The sequence below is a fragment of the Pyrgilauda ruficollis genome, unplaced genomic scaffold (genome assembly GCF_017590135.1).
Source record: "Pyrgilauda ruficollis isolate IOZ18807 unplaced genomic scaffold, ASM1759013v1 scaffold29, whole genome shotgun sequence".
In the NCBI taxonomy this organism is placed as follows: Eukaryota; Metazoa; Chordata; class Aves; order Passeriformes; family Passeridae; genus Pyrgilauda; species Pyrgilauda ruficollis.
In genome coordinates, this window is record NW_024524266.1 from 5059370 (window position 1) to 5073519 (window position 14150).

General features: G+C 35.7%; 1 protein-coding gene across 1 annotated transcript in view; it reads right to left on the reverse strand.

Moving 5' to 3' along the window:
* Positions 1-14150, reverse strand: part of ANOS1 (anosmin 1) — a 131351-nt gene that overhangs the window by 32973 nt on the left and 84228 nt on the right. The window contains exons 6-8 of the mRNA XM_041472487.1: positions 13444-13573; positions 3575-3777; positions 933-1080 (exon numbers count right to left, since the gene is read on the reverse strand). Of these exons, the coding sequence (XP_041328421.1) occupies positions 933-1080; positions 3575-3777; positions 13444-13573 (481 nt within the window). The remainder of the gene's footprint in view (positions 1-932; positions 1081-3574; positions 3778-13443; positions 13574-14150) is intronic.

Sequence of the window (14150 nt, forward strand, 5' to 3'; positions counted from 1 at the left end):
GGCAACAACAGCAGTTGATTAGTGAGGTTGAAAGTAATTACAGTTCTCTTATGAAAATGGTTACAAGTTTAAACTGTGAGTGTACTTTAAAGAAAAAATGTAAATGAATACAAAATGAAATGGAGTCAGGGCAGAATAATTAAAATCATATTATTTAACACCTTATTTTCAGAACTCTGCTGCATTAGTTATCAGAGACCCATCAGCAATTGGGGCAGTAACTCCATATTGTACTGTAACTGTATAAATACATTTAAACAAGGCTAAGAATAATGGGTTTCTGCCAGATTCAGATACAGTTTGCAATTATATTATCAGTATGTGAGGTTCTAATATAACCTAAAATCTGAACACCTTGAGATTTTAATTTAAATGTGGGTCCTATGTGTGCAATATTTTGAGAATGCATGTTTGTCAGACATGGAATGTTTTAGATTCCCTAAAAGAAGAGTCAATGTTTTATATAACAACTCATAGTAGACGTAAGCTTTTATGTTCCAAAAATCTGACTTAATGGGCTACTAAAAATAGGCAGGATTTTGGAAAAGATTGCAGGTTAATACTGTCTAGTTAAGACACACAAAAATGGTTTTATTCCATCAATTTAGAAACACAGTCAGTATCTATAGCTGTATTGACTCTAAAATATACTAACACTACAGTTATGCAAAGGCTTCCATTTTCTTTGCAACTGTTTATTTTAGGTGAGTAGAGTCTAATTCAAAGAATTAGGCAAAAACTGTCACCAATTTTTAAATAAGAAATTTAACAAGAAAAGGTCACTCAGCTTGACCAGGAGATGATCATTGTGGGCTATGAAAACAGCCCACTTAAAGAAAATTTATTTTTTTTTAAATTTAAGAAATCATTATATAAAACATTCAAATTCCAGATAAAGGAGAGAGAAAGAATTCAAGTGTTTGATTACTTACTATTATTCCTGATGTCCTGAGTTGTGCTAAAATGGAGAGAAACTTTAGCACTTTTTAGGCGTATCTGACCCCAACGTGTTACTGCCTGCAGCTCTACATTGTAGTTGCTGTTGGGTTGGAGCCCCTCCAGGACCACATAATTTTGGGCCTATAATAGAATAAATATACAAAGCAGTTATAATATTGCTGAAACACATGCCCTTATTAAAAGCAGGCTTGTTATCTTAGGCACACTACTTTTTTGAAGTTAGAAAACTCATATATAAATTTCAGAGAAAAATTTCCTTTCTGCAAAAGATTTCTTTAATTGGACTCTGTTTTCCTGTGTCATTTTAAAAATACTAACCTACTTGATGTTTGCATAATTTTGGCAGTTTCTTGGCAATTCCAAACCTATTGTTTAGGCAAAACCTAAGGGGTTTTCTTCTATATAACAAGGTTTTTCTCTTATGCCAAAATCATTTTAGCAAAAGGAATTTAAGCACTTTATTCCACAATTTCTGTGTTCGTAAAGCAATTGAAAACTTTTTTCTAGAGACAGTCAGTCTGAAGATAGCTAAAGTCCAATATTTAATACATTTTTCAATATATTCTATTTGTTTCAGCTTTTGAAAATAAAAATTTAAAAAGCAACCACCAACCAAAAATACCATCTCATTGGAAAGAACATTTTTACTGTGTAGAATGGAAAATAGAACAGAAAAAGTACAATTTCCAATGTTACAGAAGTGTATAAAATGAAGAAACAACAGATTAGATTTATCATTCTCCAGTCAAAAACCCACACATTAAGGCAAGGCACATGATATTGTAGAGTCCAGCCTTCTCAGTCTTATATTTTATCTTGCTAGATTTAATTATAAAAATATCCTTCTAGTCCATATGCCAGGTGGAAGATATTACTCCATGTTTTCATTAGAATTCCTTGTGTCTTTCAAGTTTGACAATCCATATAGAGTAAAAGAAGTACCATGTACCAAGGTAACCACCCCATATTTAACACTTGGGATGATAAAAGGGGATTGCCAAAAAGTATTTAGTATTAATTATCTTTACTTTAGTTTAGTGCTGATATATTGACTATTACTTTTGATTAACAGTGTCAGTATTGTAGTCAAACTAATTCAATGTCTACCTGGAATAAATTAATGTAGAAATCAGTACAAAATTATTTGGGTTGGGCTTTATCTAAAGGTAAAAACTGGACAAAATTAATCTTCAGTGATCTTTAACAATTAAGATTTTTCCACCTTTCCTTTTTTTCGTTTTTTAAATGTTTGTGCATTTGCCATTCTTTAGCCTGGGAGTTGCTACAATATTCAAATGACCATTGGTTAGCTATAGCATCTGGAGTGTCCTGAATCTCACTGGCAGTGCTGTGCAGTTTCACAACATGCTGCAGAAGAAAAAGTACAAGGCAGGAGTAATATGAGAGATATTGTAAGAACCTGCCTTTTCTTTAAAATACACCTTATATTTCCCTGTATTCAAGGTCAGAACTCCGTCTGAATTACCCTAATGTTCTAATGGACCTCTTTTAGTATTATTTGTATGTAGGAAATACCTTATAGAAAGGTATTAAAGACCCAGCCCAATTTTAAAATTCTCTGGGTTTCTGATGTACTGTCCAGCTTGCAGAGAAAAAGCTCCCTGTTATCTTCAGGCTGAAGCCTCTTTCCTGAAGGTCTTTACTCAATGTAAGGTTTCTTGAGGAACACAAACTTTTCTATGCAGCACAGTCCAACCCTACTCCTATCTTGCCACAACTATTTTTTTAAAGGACAATAAAGAACTAACCTTTCTTTCTGTGCAAATTGACTTGCATGATTTCATCACACAGCCTTCACTGCCTTTCTTGCTGTCAGGGTTTGATGACTGAGGGACAGAGGGGGAATTGTGTCCCTCTGAGTGTCATTCATCACAGTGCAATGGGCAGCAGGAGCCAAAACACAATGTTAACATAGACATGGGACCAAATTCTCACTGTCAAAAGCACTGAGAATCAAGTTATGTCTAACTGATTCCTGTTATTTCTATCTAATTATTTCTGTTAATTTATTTAAAATAACATGCAACATGCTTAAGGATATCATAACAAAAATCTTTCCAGTAAAGCAATATTTAACACATTACTCAAGAAACTCAAAGAAACTTGCTGCTAAGGAAATATTGCCAGATCTTTGGTACAGCAGTTTATTTAAAGAGTTTTGTGTATGTTTTTCCCTTGGACCTATACTGATTATTTAATGATTTCTCCATGACTGTGTCACAAGTTTTACTTGCATAGTGAAAGAAGAATGTGACAGACAATGTCAGGCTTTTTAAATAATTCAAACACTTGAAGAAGCACTAATTGAATAAGCCTAAATTTAGAGGACTAACAACATTTAACTTTTCATTCATCTTTCCTGAAAAATCATATCATATTTACCTGTATTCTAAGGCAGAAGTTTACTTCGCTCCCTGAGCTCAGTGTAAGAAAAGGATTGAGAGGTCAAAATTTTCTATGGGCTTCATGATATTAAAAATTAAGACCACTTCTTTACCAAATCATTGGAACTTATCACACATTTTATACTTACACTCTATTTTGTGTAAAAAATAAACCATATTTCTGTCCCAGTTACTGATTTCTTTCTTACCCCATCGGTAATCTTCCTTCTCTTTTTTTTTGCTGGAATTACATATTTGCTGTATGTCCAGCTCCAGAAGACTTTGTAGTGGTGCACTGGGATATCAGGCTCTTCTGGAAGATCCCAAGTAATCATTGCATTTACACTCCCATCATTGTTTGCACTGATATTGGCAATCCTGATATTAGATGGAGCTGGTGGAGCAGACGGATCTGGAATTTAGAAAAAAATGAAAATAGTATAAGGGAAAAATTATGTTCATTAAAGTAAAGATTATCTTCACCTCATGTATTTATTATCTTCACCTCGTGTATTTATGAGGCATTCATGAGCCTGCTCTACACTCTTAAATACATTGAGGAAAATCCAGGCAAAGACATCCTGTAACTGATATGGCTTGTAAATTCTAGAAATTCAAACTCTACTGAAATAAAAATTATGGGTTAGCATCCAGTTTGTCATTATTCTGTGCTGCTGATAGTTCACAAACATGATGAAGCTTTATCAAAATGTACCAGACTATCAGTTTTCCTTCCGCCACTCACTTTAAATACACAGTGAGTGTAAAACATTCAGGTTCTACAAGTGGCCTTGTTGAGTCATCACAGAACTGTATGGCTGAAACACTGAATATTTTTTTTATTACCAGATAATAAAATTATTTTTTGACATATTGAATCTTTCTTCAAAATTCTAATATTGATATCTACCACCATGGGACATAAACACTTCCTTAGACAAAATGTAATTAAAGCATAATGATATATTACACCGTGGTAGAAATCTATAGAGGTTTTTTTAGAATGTCAAAAAGCAATTAGCTACCCCTTTGATTTATTTCACTATTCTGGTTCAATCCCTGGTCAATATCAACTGAGATAGTATTCCTTCTGTTGTCTTTGTGCTGACTCTAGAGTCAAGGACACACAACAGTCAGAGTTTGAATACAATTAAATATCGAATCTTTTGCAATATTAAATTTAAGGTTCTTCTTGTGGATTCACTATATAATATCCTGGTCCCAAGTAATGTGAATCAATGAAGATTTTACAACAAAGCTTCTGAAAGTCCAGTTTGCTGTTTACCAACTCCTACTTTTAATTTGACTTTTAATTTCTACCCTTTTAAAAATGTCTCTGTCAGCCAAAATTGATGACAAAATACAAGGAAACTGCAAAAACAAAATTTACACAGAAGTAAGCAGTGAGAAAAAAAAATAAAATTAAAAGCATATCAGAAGAGTAAAAGAAATTCATAGCAATTAAGACAGGTTATGAATGTACAGCCATATGAGCCAGAAATAAAACTGGAGGTGTGAGGAGGGGACATCATTCATTCATTTACTGTATGGTTCACCTGCATTATTTTAAATTGGTAAATGAGCTGTTAAATAAACATTCTAGGCATACTTAATTAATCAGATAATCCCTATGACAAATGGTCTCACTGAAAAATTCTATTATTTAGTTTATAAAAAAGATACATTCAGAATTAATAAAGACAGACTTTTCCTTTTAAAGATCAGCAGATGTGAAAAAATTACTTATTCCTGTTATTAAACAGGACTTTTGCTGAAATAATAATGGATACTCCTGTTTCCTCACACATTCCATTTTAGTTAAATAGTAATGGATGTCCCTGTTTCCTCACACATACAATTCAGCCTAACTTTTGGCCATAAAAGTTACAAAGCATACTTAAGTATTCTGGAAATTTAACATAATTTCCAAATAGTAATAATGCCTCACTTCTCACTTGTGTTTTTTAATGCACTAGCAAGTCAGTTGTGTTTATTTTTTCTGGCTTTGGAGAAGCACTGCTATTACACTCATTTCCTTACCTGTGAAGCTGCCAACCACTCCATCTTAAAGTATATTAAACTATTTATTCCACAATTAAAGAAAAATTTAGCTAAAGGTTTGTAGTATTCTCTCACACAATTTTTCATTTACTTCTATTATTTAAAAGGTAGGTATAAAATATAATTTAGGTAAACTAAATATAAACAGAATCACGATTCACACATGTAAGACATTTATTAAGCATTCATCTCCACTTATTTAAAATGTTAGGGGCTTTTTTATGTTATATGACATTATATTAGGGATATAAAACTTTTATAACCTGAAGTGCAACATGATCATATTACTGTAGGTGAATTATTCAGGTTATCTCCCAGAAGTACTATGCATCATGTATTATGTATACAAAACATATGGCATAAAATAAAAGTGTTTCAGAGAATATATCTTCCTAAATGGTCAGATATGAGCAAAAATAATTCAACTTATACAACATGTTTGTCCTCATTCTGCATCTACAAGAGATAGAGATTCATTTTAAAAAAGATTAAAAAGTTAAATGAAATAGCTCCTTTGGACAAAGTGTATCACTTGATTAAAAACATTTTGAAGTTCTCTTCACCAGTTTTTTGTAGGTCTAAAAACTAATGACCAAATTTAGATTTTTTTTTCTTTTCAAATGTTTATATGTCCATTGCAGCAAAAGAAAGCAGTTAGAAAGAACTATGTGTGTACTGAAGCCAACAGATCATTTCTTCTAAATTCTACAGCACCAGCATATCTGTACTTTCTATAATTGCACAGTTTATTGAAAACATTATCAGTAGCATTTCTTCTGTGCTCACTGCACACAGTCCAGGCAGCAGACAAAATGCTGCTCCACATTTGAAAGAAAATCTGTGAATGTTTCTACTTTGCTGTGTGAGAATACAAACATTGCACAAAAAATCATTGGGTAATTACAGTTAAGGATAGAAAGAATCTCCTTTTAGAAGGAATATACATGTGAAATAATACAGCAATAGCAGATATTTTCCTGAGTGCCCTTTTTCTTCAAAGACTCTTCTGAAAGCATCTCAAATGTCAACCATAAAAATGCCTTTGAACGAGAACAGTGGTGATGGTAGAAGACAGAAAGGAGGAGATGCGCAGCTATCAGACATGAAAAGGTGAGACACTGAAAGTAACACATTTTCTATGAGAGCTTTATTAAAACTAGTAGACAGATTAAGAAAATAATTAGCTATAAAGATACCAAATATAGAAGAAAAACAAAACTTATTACAGTTTTGCATTTAATCAACTAAAAAAAAATCCTGTCTTTTTGTATGGATGCATCAGTAAAATATTTTGTGGATTTGGGGTGTATTACCTGAAATATTAAGACATTCAGTAAGCATATTATATCAGATTAGGATCCATTCCATATTAAGTGTTTCAATACCACCATATAATTTATTCATCTATTTTGATATATTTCTGTGACACTCATCACTATTACAACTGACAGAATGATCATTTTGCAAGTTAAGAACCCAAGAATATTAATTATTTCTTCATTTGAAAGAATTTAGTTTCACCAGCAAAGCAGACAAGTGAAAAGGAATAGCAGGGTAAGATAATGTGATCTCTGTTAACAGGAAGAAAAACCAAACAACCAAAACCCCACATTCAAAGAAAGCACTCAAAAAAAACCTACACCCCCGAGGCCTCCCAAAAAAAAAAAAAAAAAAAAAAAAAAAAAAAACAAACCACAAGAACCCAGAAAAAAAACCAAAAAAAACCTGTGACATGTTTATGAGCATGCTCCTCTACAATGTATGCCAGCCAGTTACCACATAACAGATTAGTTGTTTTTTTCTGCATTATTGAATGGAAAAGTCATGCTTCTACAAGGTGGTCTGTTCTGCTTATGTCCATGTAGACATTAAAAGCACCATACAACTCATGCTAAAATACTTCAAGGTCTAATAACTGGTACTGAATCATAAAGCTGACCACATAAGGTGTTTGTTAACCTAACTAAAAAAAAAAACCCAAAAAAAAAACCCCCCCCCCCCGGGCCCCCCAAAAAAAAAAAAAAAAAAAAAAAAAAAAACACCACAAGAACCCAGAAAAAAACCAAAAAAAAAGTGTGACATGTTTATGAGCATGCTCCTCTACAATGTATGCCAGCCAGTTACCACATAACAGATTAGTTGTTTTTTTCTGCATTATTGAATGGAAAAGTCATGCTTCTACAAGGTGGTCTGTTCTGCTTATGTCCATGTAGACATTAAAAGCACCATACAACTCATGCTAAAATACTTCAAGGTCTAATAACTGGTACTGAATCATAAAGCTGACCACATAAGGTGTTTGTTAACCTAACTATAAAGCTAAAGTGATGTTCTGCTGACTATAAAGCTAACAGCCATTCTACTGTTAGTCTTCATATACCTGAGATCCCTTTGACTGACTGCCTACATGTATAATTCAGATACACAGATGTAAAACTACTGGAATGGAAACTGCTGCCAGTTTTTCATATGCAAAGTACTGATACTTTATATAAATTAATTTATGTGAGTGTTAAATCAAATTCTTTGGTTTGCAGAAAGAGCAATGCTAATTGCAGCTTTTTCTTTGCAGCTTATACAACAATGCAAATAAATTACAAGTCATTCTATATATCCTAGAATTTGGCACAGACAGCTGTCCTCAACTCCTAAAAAATTCTGGTCTCAGCAGCCTGACAAGTAAATCGCTTCTCACTGCTAGAAATGATAGCTTCATTAGGTCAAGGCTGAAGCTGCTGTTCCAGCACATGGGGTAAGTACTCCATTTGTCTGGATTGTGTTTGAGTATACCCAAAGGACTTAAATTCCTGTCTTGCTGGCTACTCAGCCATCACAAGCAAAATTCTGTCTCCAGTTCCCAAAAGGGAGGGTTTCTTGCTGCAAATAAAGGAAAGAAAGAAAATACTCACATCATCACCATTTCAAAATGAACATCTTCCCACACTCATATTTGTGAACATAGTAATAGTTTACATTTTCCAAAATTCTTTCAATCAATAGTATTTGCAAACACCTTTGCAAAATCTTAGAAAACAGTATGGACTAGATATACACATGAATCACATCATACACTGCTTCAGTGCATCCACTTTGTCTTTCAACGTGGCAACTGTAGTGAAAACAGTAAATGATTTGGAATAGATGTCGGGGGGGAATAATGGCATTGGAATCAGAATTCTCATTCTGAGCTGTAAAAGTGAGAGCAAGTGTGACAATAATTTAAACAGGTTTTTTTATGGAGCATTTTTCCTGACTTAAAATAGATCTCCCATTGCTATCTTTCCAACATGAGACCTTCCAACTCTAAAAGTCTGATGAAGTTGCTCTGCAGACAAGTTTCCAAACATTAAACAGTTCCACGGTGTAAGCAGGAGCACTGGCTCTGCCCAATGGAAATGGCACACATAAACCAGCTGTGCAACAGCATAAAAAAATCATTGGTCTCAAAGGAGCAACAGAAAGAATTTTATTGCCATGAGTGGGTGTCTGTTCTGGTTTTTCTAACACTCAGTAATGTATGCATGAAATCACATCCAGCCTGGTACTTATGTGCTGTGAAAACAATGTTGTCTGCTTCCTTTTGCTTGACAATCCATCCAGTGTATGCTGGCAATTGCCTTCATGGTGAAGATAAAATCCTTTAGCAGAGGTGGAGGGGTCAGGTGGTTTGGGCTCATTGTGTTGATCTTCATGTCTCTGGAAATGGCACAGTACCAACCTCCAGACCAGTGAGATAATATATTACATAGAAATGCCCAACACTGAGTCCTAGAGTTAACTGAAGTCTCGGCTACTGAGAGTTCATTCTCATCACAAATTATAAAAAGCTAGGGAAAAAATAGCCTAAGAACTCTGAACCAAATGCAACAAATTAAAAATTGTGTTACTAGTGCCAAGCAGCTTCTGACCAGTTAGGTTAAGCTATCCAGTGCCTGCTTACTGAAAGAAAAACACAGGTCATTTTCATCCAAGGAGACTAATTTATGGATTGCAGGAACAGTTCTCTCCTTCTTCCAGAAGAAAGGAAACAGCTTGGAGAGAGCCAGTCTAAATATGAATAGAATGATATTTGTATCTTTATGGATGAAAAATGTTCTGTCAGGTATTCAGTTACCTTTATTTATTGCTGTTATTGGAAATTGTTGCCACTCAATTAAAGATAAAAGGAAAGCACACAAAATTTAAAAAAAAAACTGAAAAAAGAAGTGGAAACCACTGCCAAAATAGCAGAAAATTTTGATCAATTTTAGTTGACAGTATCAATGTAAAAGTCCATGTGCACAGTCCCAATTATATGAAAGAATTCACTTTCTAGGAGTAACACTCACTTAATTTTCTGACCACTCCACCACGGACTGATCTAGTCCAACCTGTGTTTCTTGTAATTTTGGAATCACATTTTTGGCCAAACAAAGCTTCACTTTATTCCCTGTGAAGGGTCATGTCAGACAAGTACACGCAAACCCTTTGTTTTCTTTATAAAAAATAAATAAACAGCGCTAAAAAATGAGCTCTGCCTAAGCTTTGAATATTTCAAAAATTCTCAGCCATGTCACTTTATTTACTATTTACAAATTAATGCCAACAAATTAATGTTCATCCTAGATGAACACATGAGGCAGTGTAGAACAGCTAATAAACCTTCACCACAAATCTTTATGGCATAAAAGCATCCAAAGCTGCAGTGGATCAGACCTCAAAACACAACTAGATGAAGATTGGAAAGTTGAAATGCTTGATGAAATATTCTTGTTTTCCTGGTTTTGTCTTTTTAATGACTGAGAAATTAAATTACTTTGGAAAATGTGGAGTTTTATTTAGTGATAAATAAGTTAATGGAAATTACCTCAGAAGACTTAACATCATTCTGAATATTTTGCTGTGTCTACTTAGAGAGCATGTTTTTTGCATTTTCAAAAAGACAAAACAGTATAAAACAGTATTGTGGTAACCAGACAAAAATTCTCTCTCTGAGTAATTACAGCACATTTTTGAATACTCCTCTTATCATTTTAAAATATTTAGTGACAGAGACTTTGTGGTGCCATACTTCTTCCTAGATTCAGATTAAATACCATATTTGTCCCCCTTTAAAGGAAAAAAAAAAACAAACCCAAATAATTTTCTCTTCATTATTACTTATGAGCAATTGGTAAAAGTTCAGTATCTTGCGTGAGAAACTGTCTTAGGAATTACTGTCATGTTTCCTGATCAAAGGGTTTATTTTTGAAGAAATCTTCTGCTAAGTTTGACCACGATAATAATCTTCTCTTGGTCTTGGCACAACAGGGTGAAGTGAAACACTGATGTGAAATTCTGTCCACGCTTCACACAAACATAGCACAGAAAGCAGCAAACTTCCAAAGGTGATGTGCCAAAACCCACTTTTCTTTTCCAAACTGGAGGTTAAATGTGCCTGTAGGAGCTCAGCAGGGGCCAGTAGATGCTGGCACTCGAAAAACCAGGCACATCTGAGCAGCAGTTTCTTGCCTCTCTACCAGGCAGGGGCTGTCATTTCCCACTGAGCTCCAAAGTCGTAATTAGGTGTTAGTGTGACAGGGTACCTGTTACCACTCTGACTGTCTGCTTGGGGATAGGGAGGCTCAAAGACACCAACAGAAGCATCCCAGTATGGTTCCCAGCAGTCAGCACCTAGCAGCATCTTCATGTGAGTCACCTAGAGTGACTACACATTTCATCTGGCAAACTCGACATCTTTATAACAGCCACTGGCAGTTCCACAGCCCCTGCAATGGCCAAGTGAGCTGTCAGCAAGGGCTATGAAGCTGATAGCTAACTGAACTCCCTGCTGCCTGTCTGTCAATTCACAATCCTCTGCCAAGGGCTGGAGTTCAGATTTGAAAACAGTTATTTTGAGAGTTAACAGAAGCCTTTTGAAGAATGCTGGCTACATACTTGCTGCCATTATCAAAATTTTGTTTTATTAGGTAAGAGCATGCAGAGGTACTACTGACTCCTACTGCCCTTGTCGCAAAGTCCTAAAAGTGCTCTCCATCTGCACTAGACAGCCACGAGCAGTTCTCAAGGAGAGCAAGTGCTTCAGGGGTAGCTGCAGAGACCACAAGAGGACTCTGGTATTCATGTAATGATTTCAAAACCACAAGTTCCTGAAACACAAATTACTGCCAGCTGGAAGACTATTCTGAAGAAATACCCCTATGTCCTTTATCCTGCTCTTACACTGTTATCCAGATACCCACCGCTGGCTGGGTCAGATTCTAGGCTAAAGAAACCCTCAGGATGACTTTCCATGGACATTCTTATACTCATTACCAAGGATGGTATTTTGAGCATGGCTAGCACACTCAGTAGGGGGCCAATTTTTTTGAAAGTAATACAAATCCTGCCTGAAAATGTCATGTTCAAGCCAAAACCTCAGTGCTACCATGACATACCTTTCTGTAATTGCAGTAATAGTGGTTTCAAGCAGAATAGTTGGAAAATATTTACAAATTCAATAAAACAACTGTCAATGATCTCAATTTAAAAGAAAGTTGGTGCCAGATTCATCAACAAACTCCTGTATCTGCTGAAGTGCTGCTCAAGAAGTAAAGAGAAAGTACTGCTGCTGAAGAGTTCTTACAGTAAACTCAACACAGATCAAAGGAATTATTATAGTAGGAATTATAGGAATTATTAATGTATTATTTTATGTTTCTGAAATTGTATGCTACTTAAGTATCATAGTTCTTAAAATAATACTTCTATGTATGAAAAGGTTTGTGGTCACAGAAGTAACAGGACAACCATGCCAGCCAACCTTCCTACCACAAATACTGCTAGGGCACCAAAAAAATTATTAAGGCTAACATATAGTTATTCAGTAAGAGGTTAAACCTTCCATACCAGCAAAAGTATTTGCATGCCTCTGTAAATGCACCTCCAAAAAGATTTTTTTCTAGGACTGAATATGGCCAAACAGTAAGCTAAAAGCCAGCACAGGAACCCAAAGATGGCAACTGCTTGTACCGCAAGATAATTCAGTCTGCAGAAAGAGGAGGAAATACATTCCTCAAAGTACATAAAGTTGTATCAGTGTAAAGATTCTGTCACTATTAAAATAACAACAAGTTTTTCTATTAGAAACTGCTTCTATTAGTAGAGTGAAGAGTGCTGGATCCCATTGTTTGGCACTAAAGTCAACTAGCATGGTCTGGATATGCCCACATTACTGACTGCCTTTAAGAGAGGGTGACCACATCCAGACCATCTGTCTAAAGAGAATAGTTGCTGGCCTGTGCTAACCCCTATACTATGCCTAAGAGTCATCTGAGAAAATTCTTCTTCACGCTGGTCAAAAGGACACCAGGGAGAATGTGAGGAACTTCACAGGATGGGAGAACCATTTCTATCTCCTGCATCCCCCATGTACCATTTACTGGTACAAAAATAATTTTGAAAGTTATTTCATTACCCAAACAGTTGCAAAACCAGAACTATCAACAAAAATTCCTACAATACTTCGTGGATCATCAGGCATGCCTTTGTAATGAACAGAAACATGCTGCTTTGCATTTATGCTCTTTTTTATTCTTAAACACTTACAATTAGTGCTAGCAAGAGGAAATTATATTAAGAGGGTCCAAAGTTCCAGCAAAACAATGCTGCTACAATTATTTAGATACAGGCAACAAAATATTCCAATACTCTACCAAATATTTCTCATAACTAAAAAGAAAAAAAGATAAACCTCTCAGGTTAACACACTGAAACCCAAGTTCTTCCATATTTCATGGTCAGGGTTTGATACCAATCATGTGGAAAATGTTTCAAAGGAGTTTTATTCAAGGAGACCTTTACTGATAAAAGAATAATGACACTTCAACTTTTGTTTGCTGACTTCAAACAAATCTCACACCATTTCTAAAGTCAGTGGCAAAACTACTCAAAAACACACCTGCTCAAAACCTTCTGCCACAACAGCAGGCAGATCAGGCTGGGCTCCAGGTGGGAGTGAGAGGAAGGTGAGTACCAGACAGCACGAGGGAACACTCACCTCGGGAGGAACGGAAGTGCTTGCTGGGTGCTGTGAAGCCCCTCGTCCCGTGCACGTTCACAGCAGCCACGCGGAACTGGTACCACCTGCTCGCTCGGATGTCCGGCAGCCGAACACGCTCGTCCGTGGTCTGGTGGGGAAAATGTCACACTTACACTGGTTGTTCTGACATGGTTACCTGTCATCTGCTGTGCAACACCCGTCAGTCTGGCTGAGCACACACCAGCATCACAGGTTTGCATGCAGCCACCTCAGCTGACTCCAGCCATCACTCTGCACTGCAGAGCATTTACAGCTGTGAACAAAATGATAAAAGCATCCAGTTTTATAGTGCATTGCAGGTCTCTTCTGGAAAAAGTAGCCTTTAGAAAATAGGTGAAGTGCTGTTAAATTCACACAAGTAGTTTTGCAGTTATCACAAACTTCACCAGTGTTTAGGGTCTCACTGTTCAGGTGATATTTCAGAGAACTTGTTGCCCCAGGTGACAGGACAGATTTCCTCAATTCTCAGAGAATTAGGGGTCCAAAATAGCTTAACGAAATCCAGTGCTGTGAGAAGCCACTTTTTCTAGTTCATAGGAAACACAAAACTCTCAGACAAAGAATGTAAGCCTTCTTCACATCTTTGGCACTTAGGTCAAAAAGACACTTACAGCCTTAACTCTTCCCTGAAGACTTTTCTCAGGTCATAGGAGCTGACCTTTTCT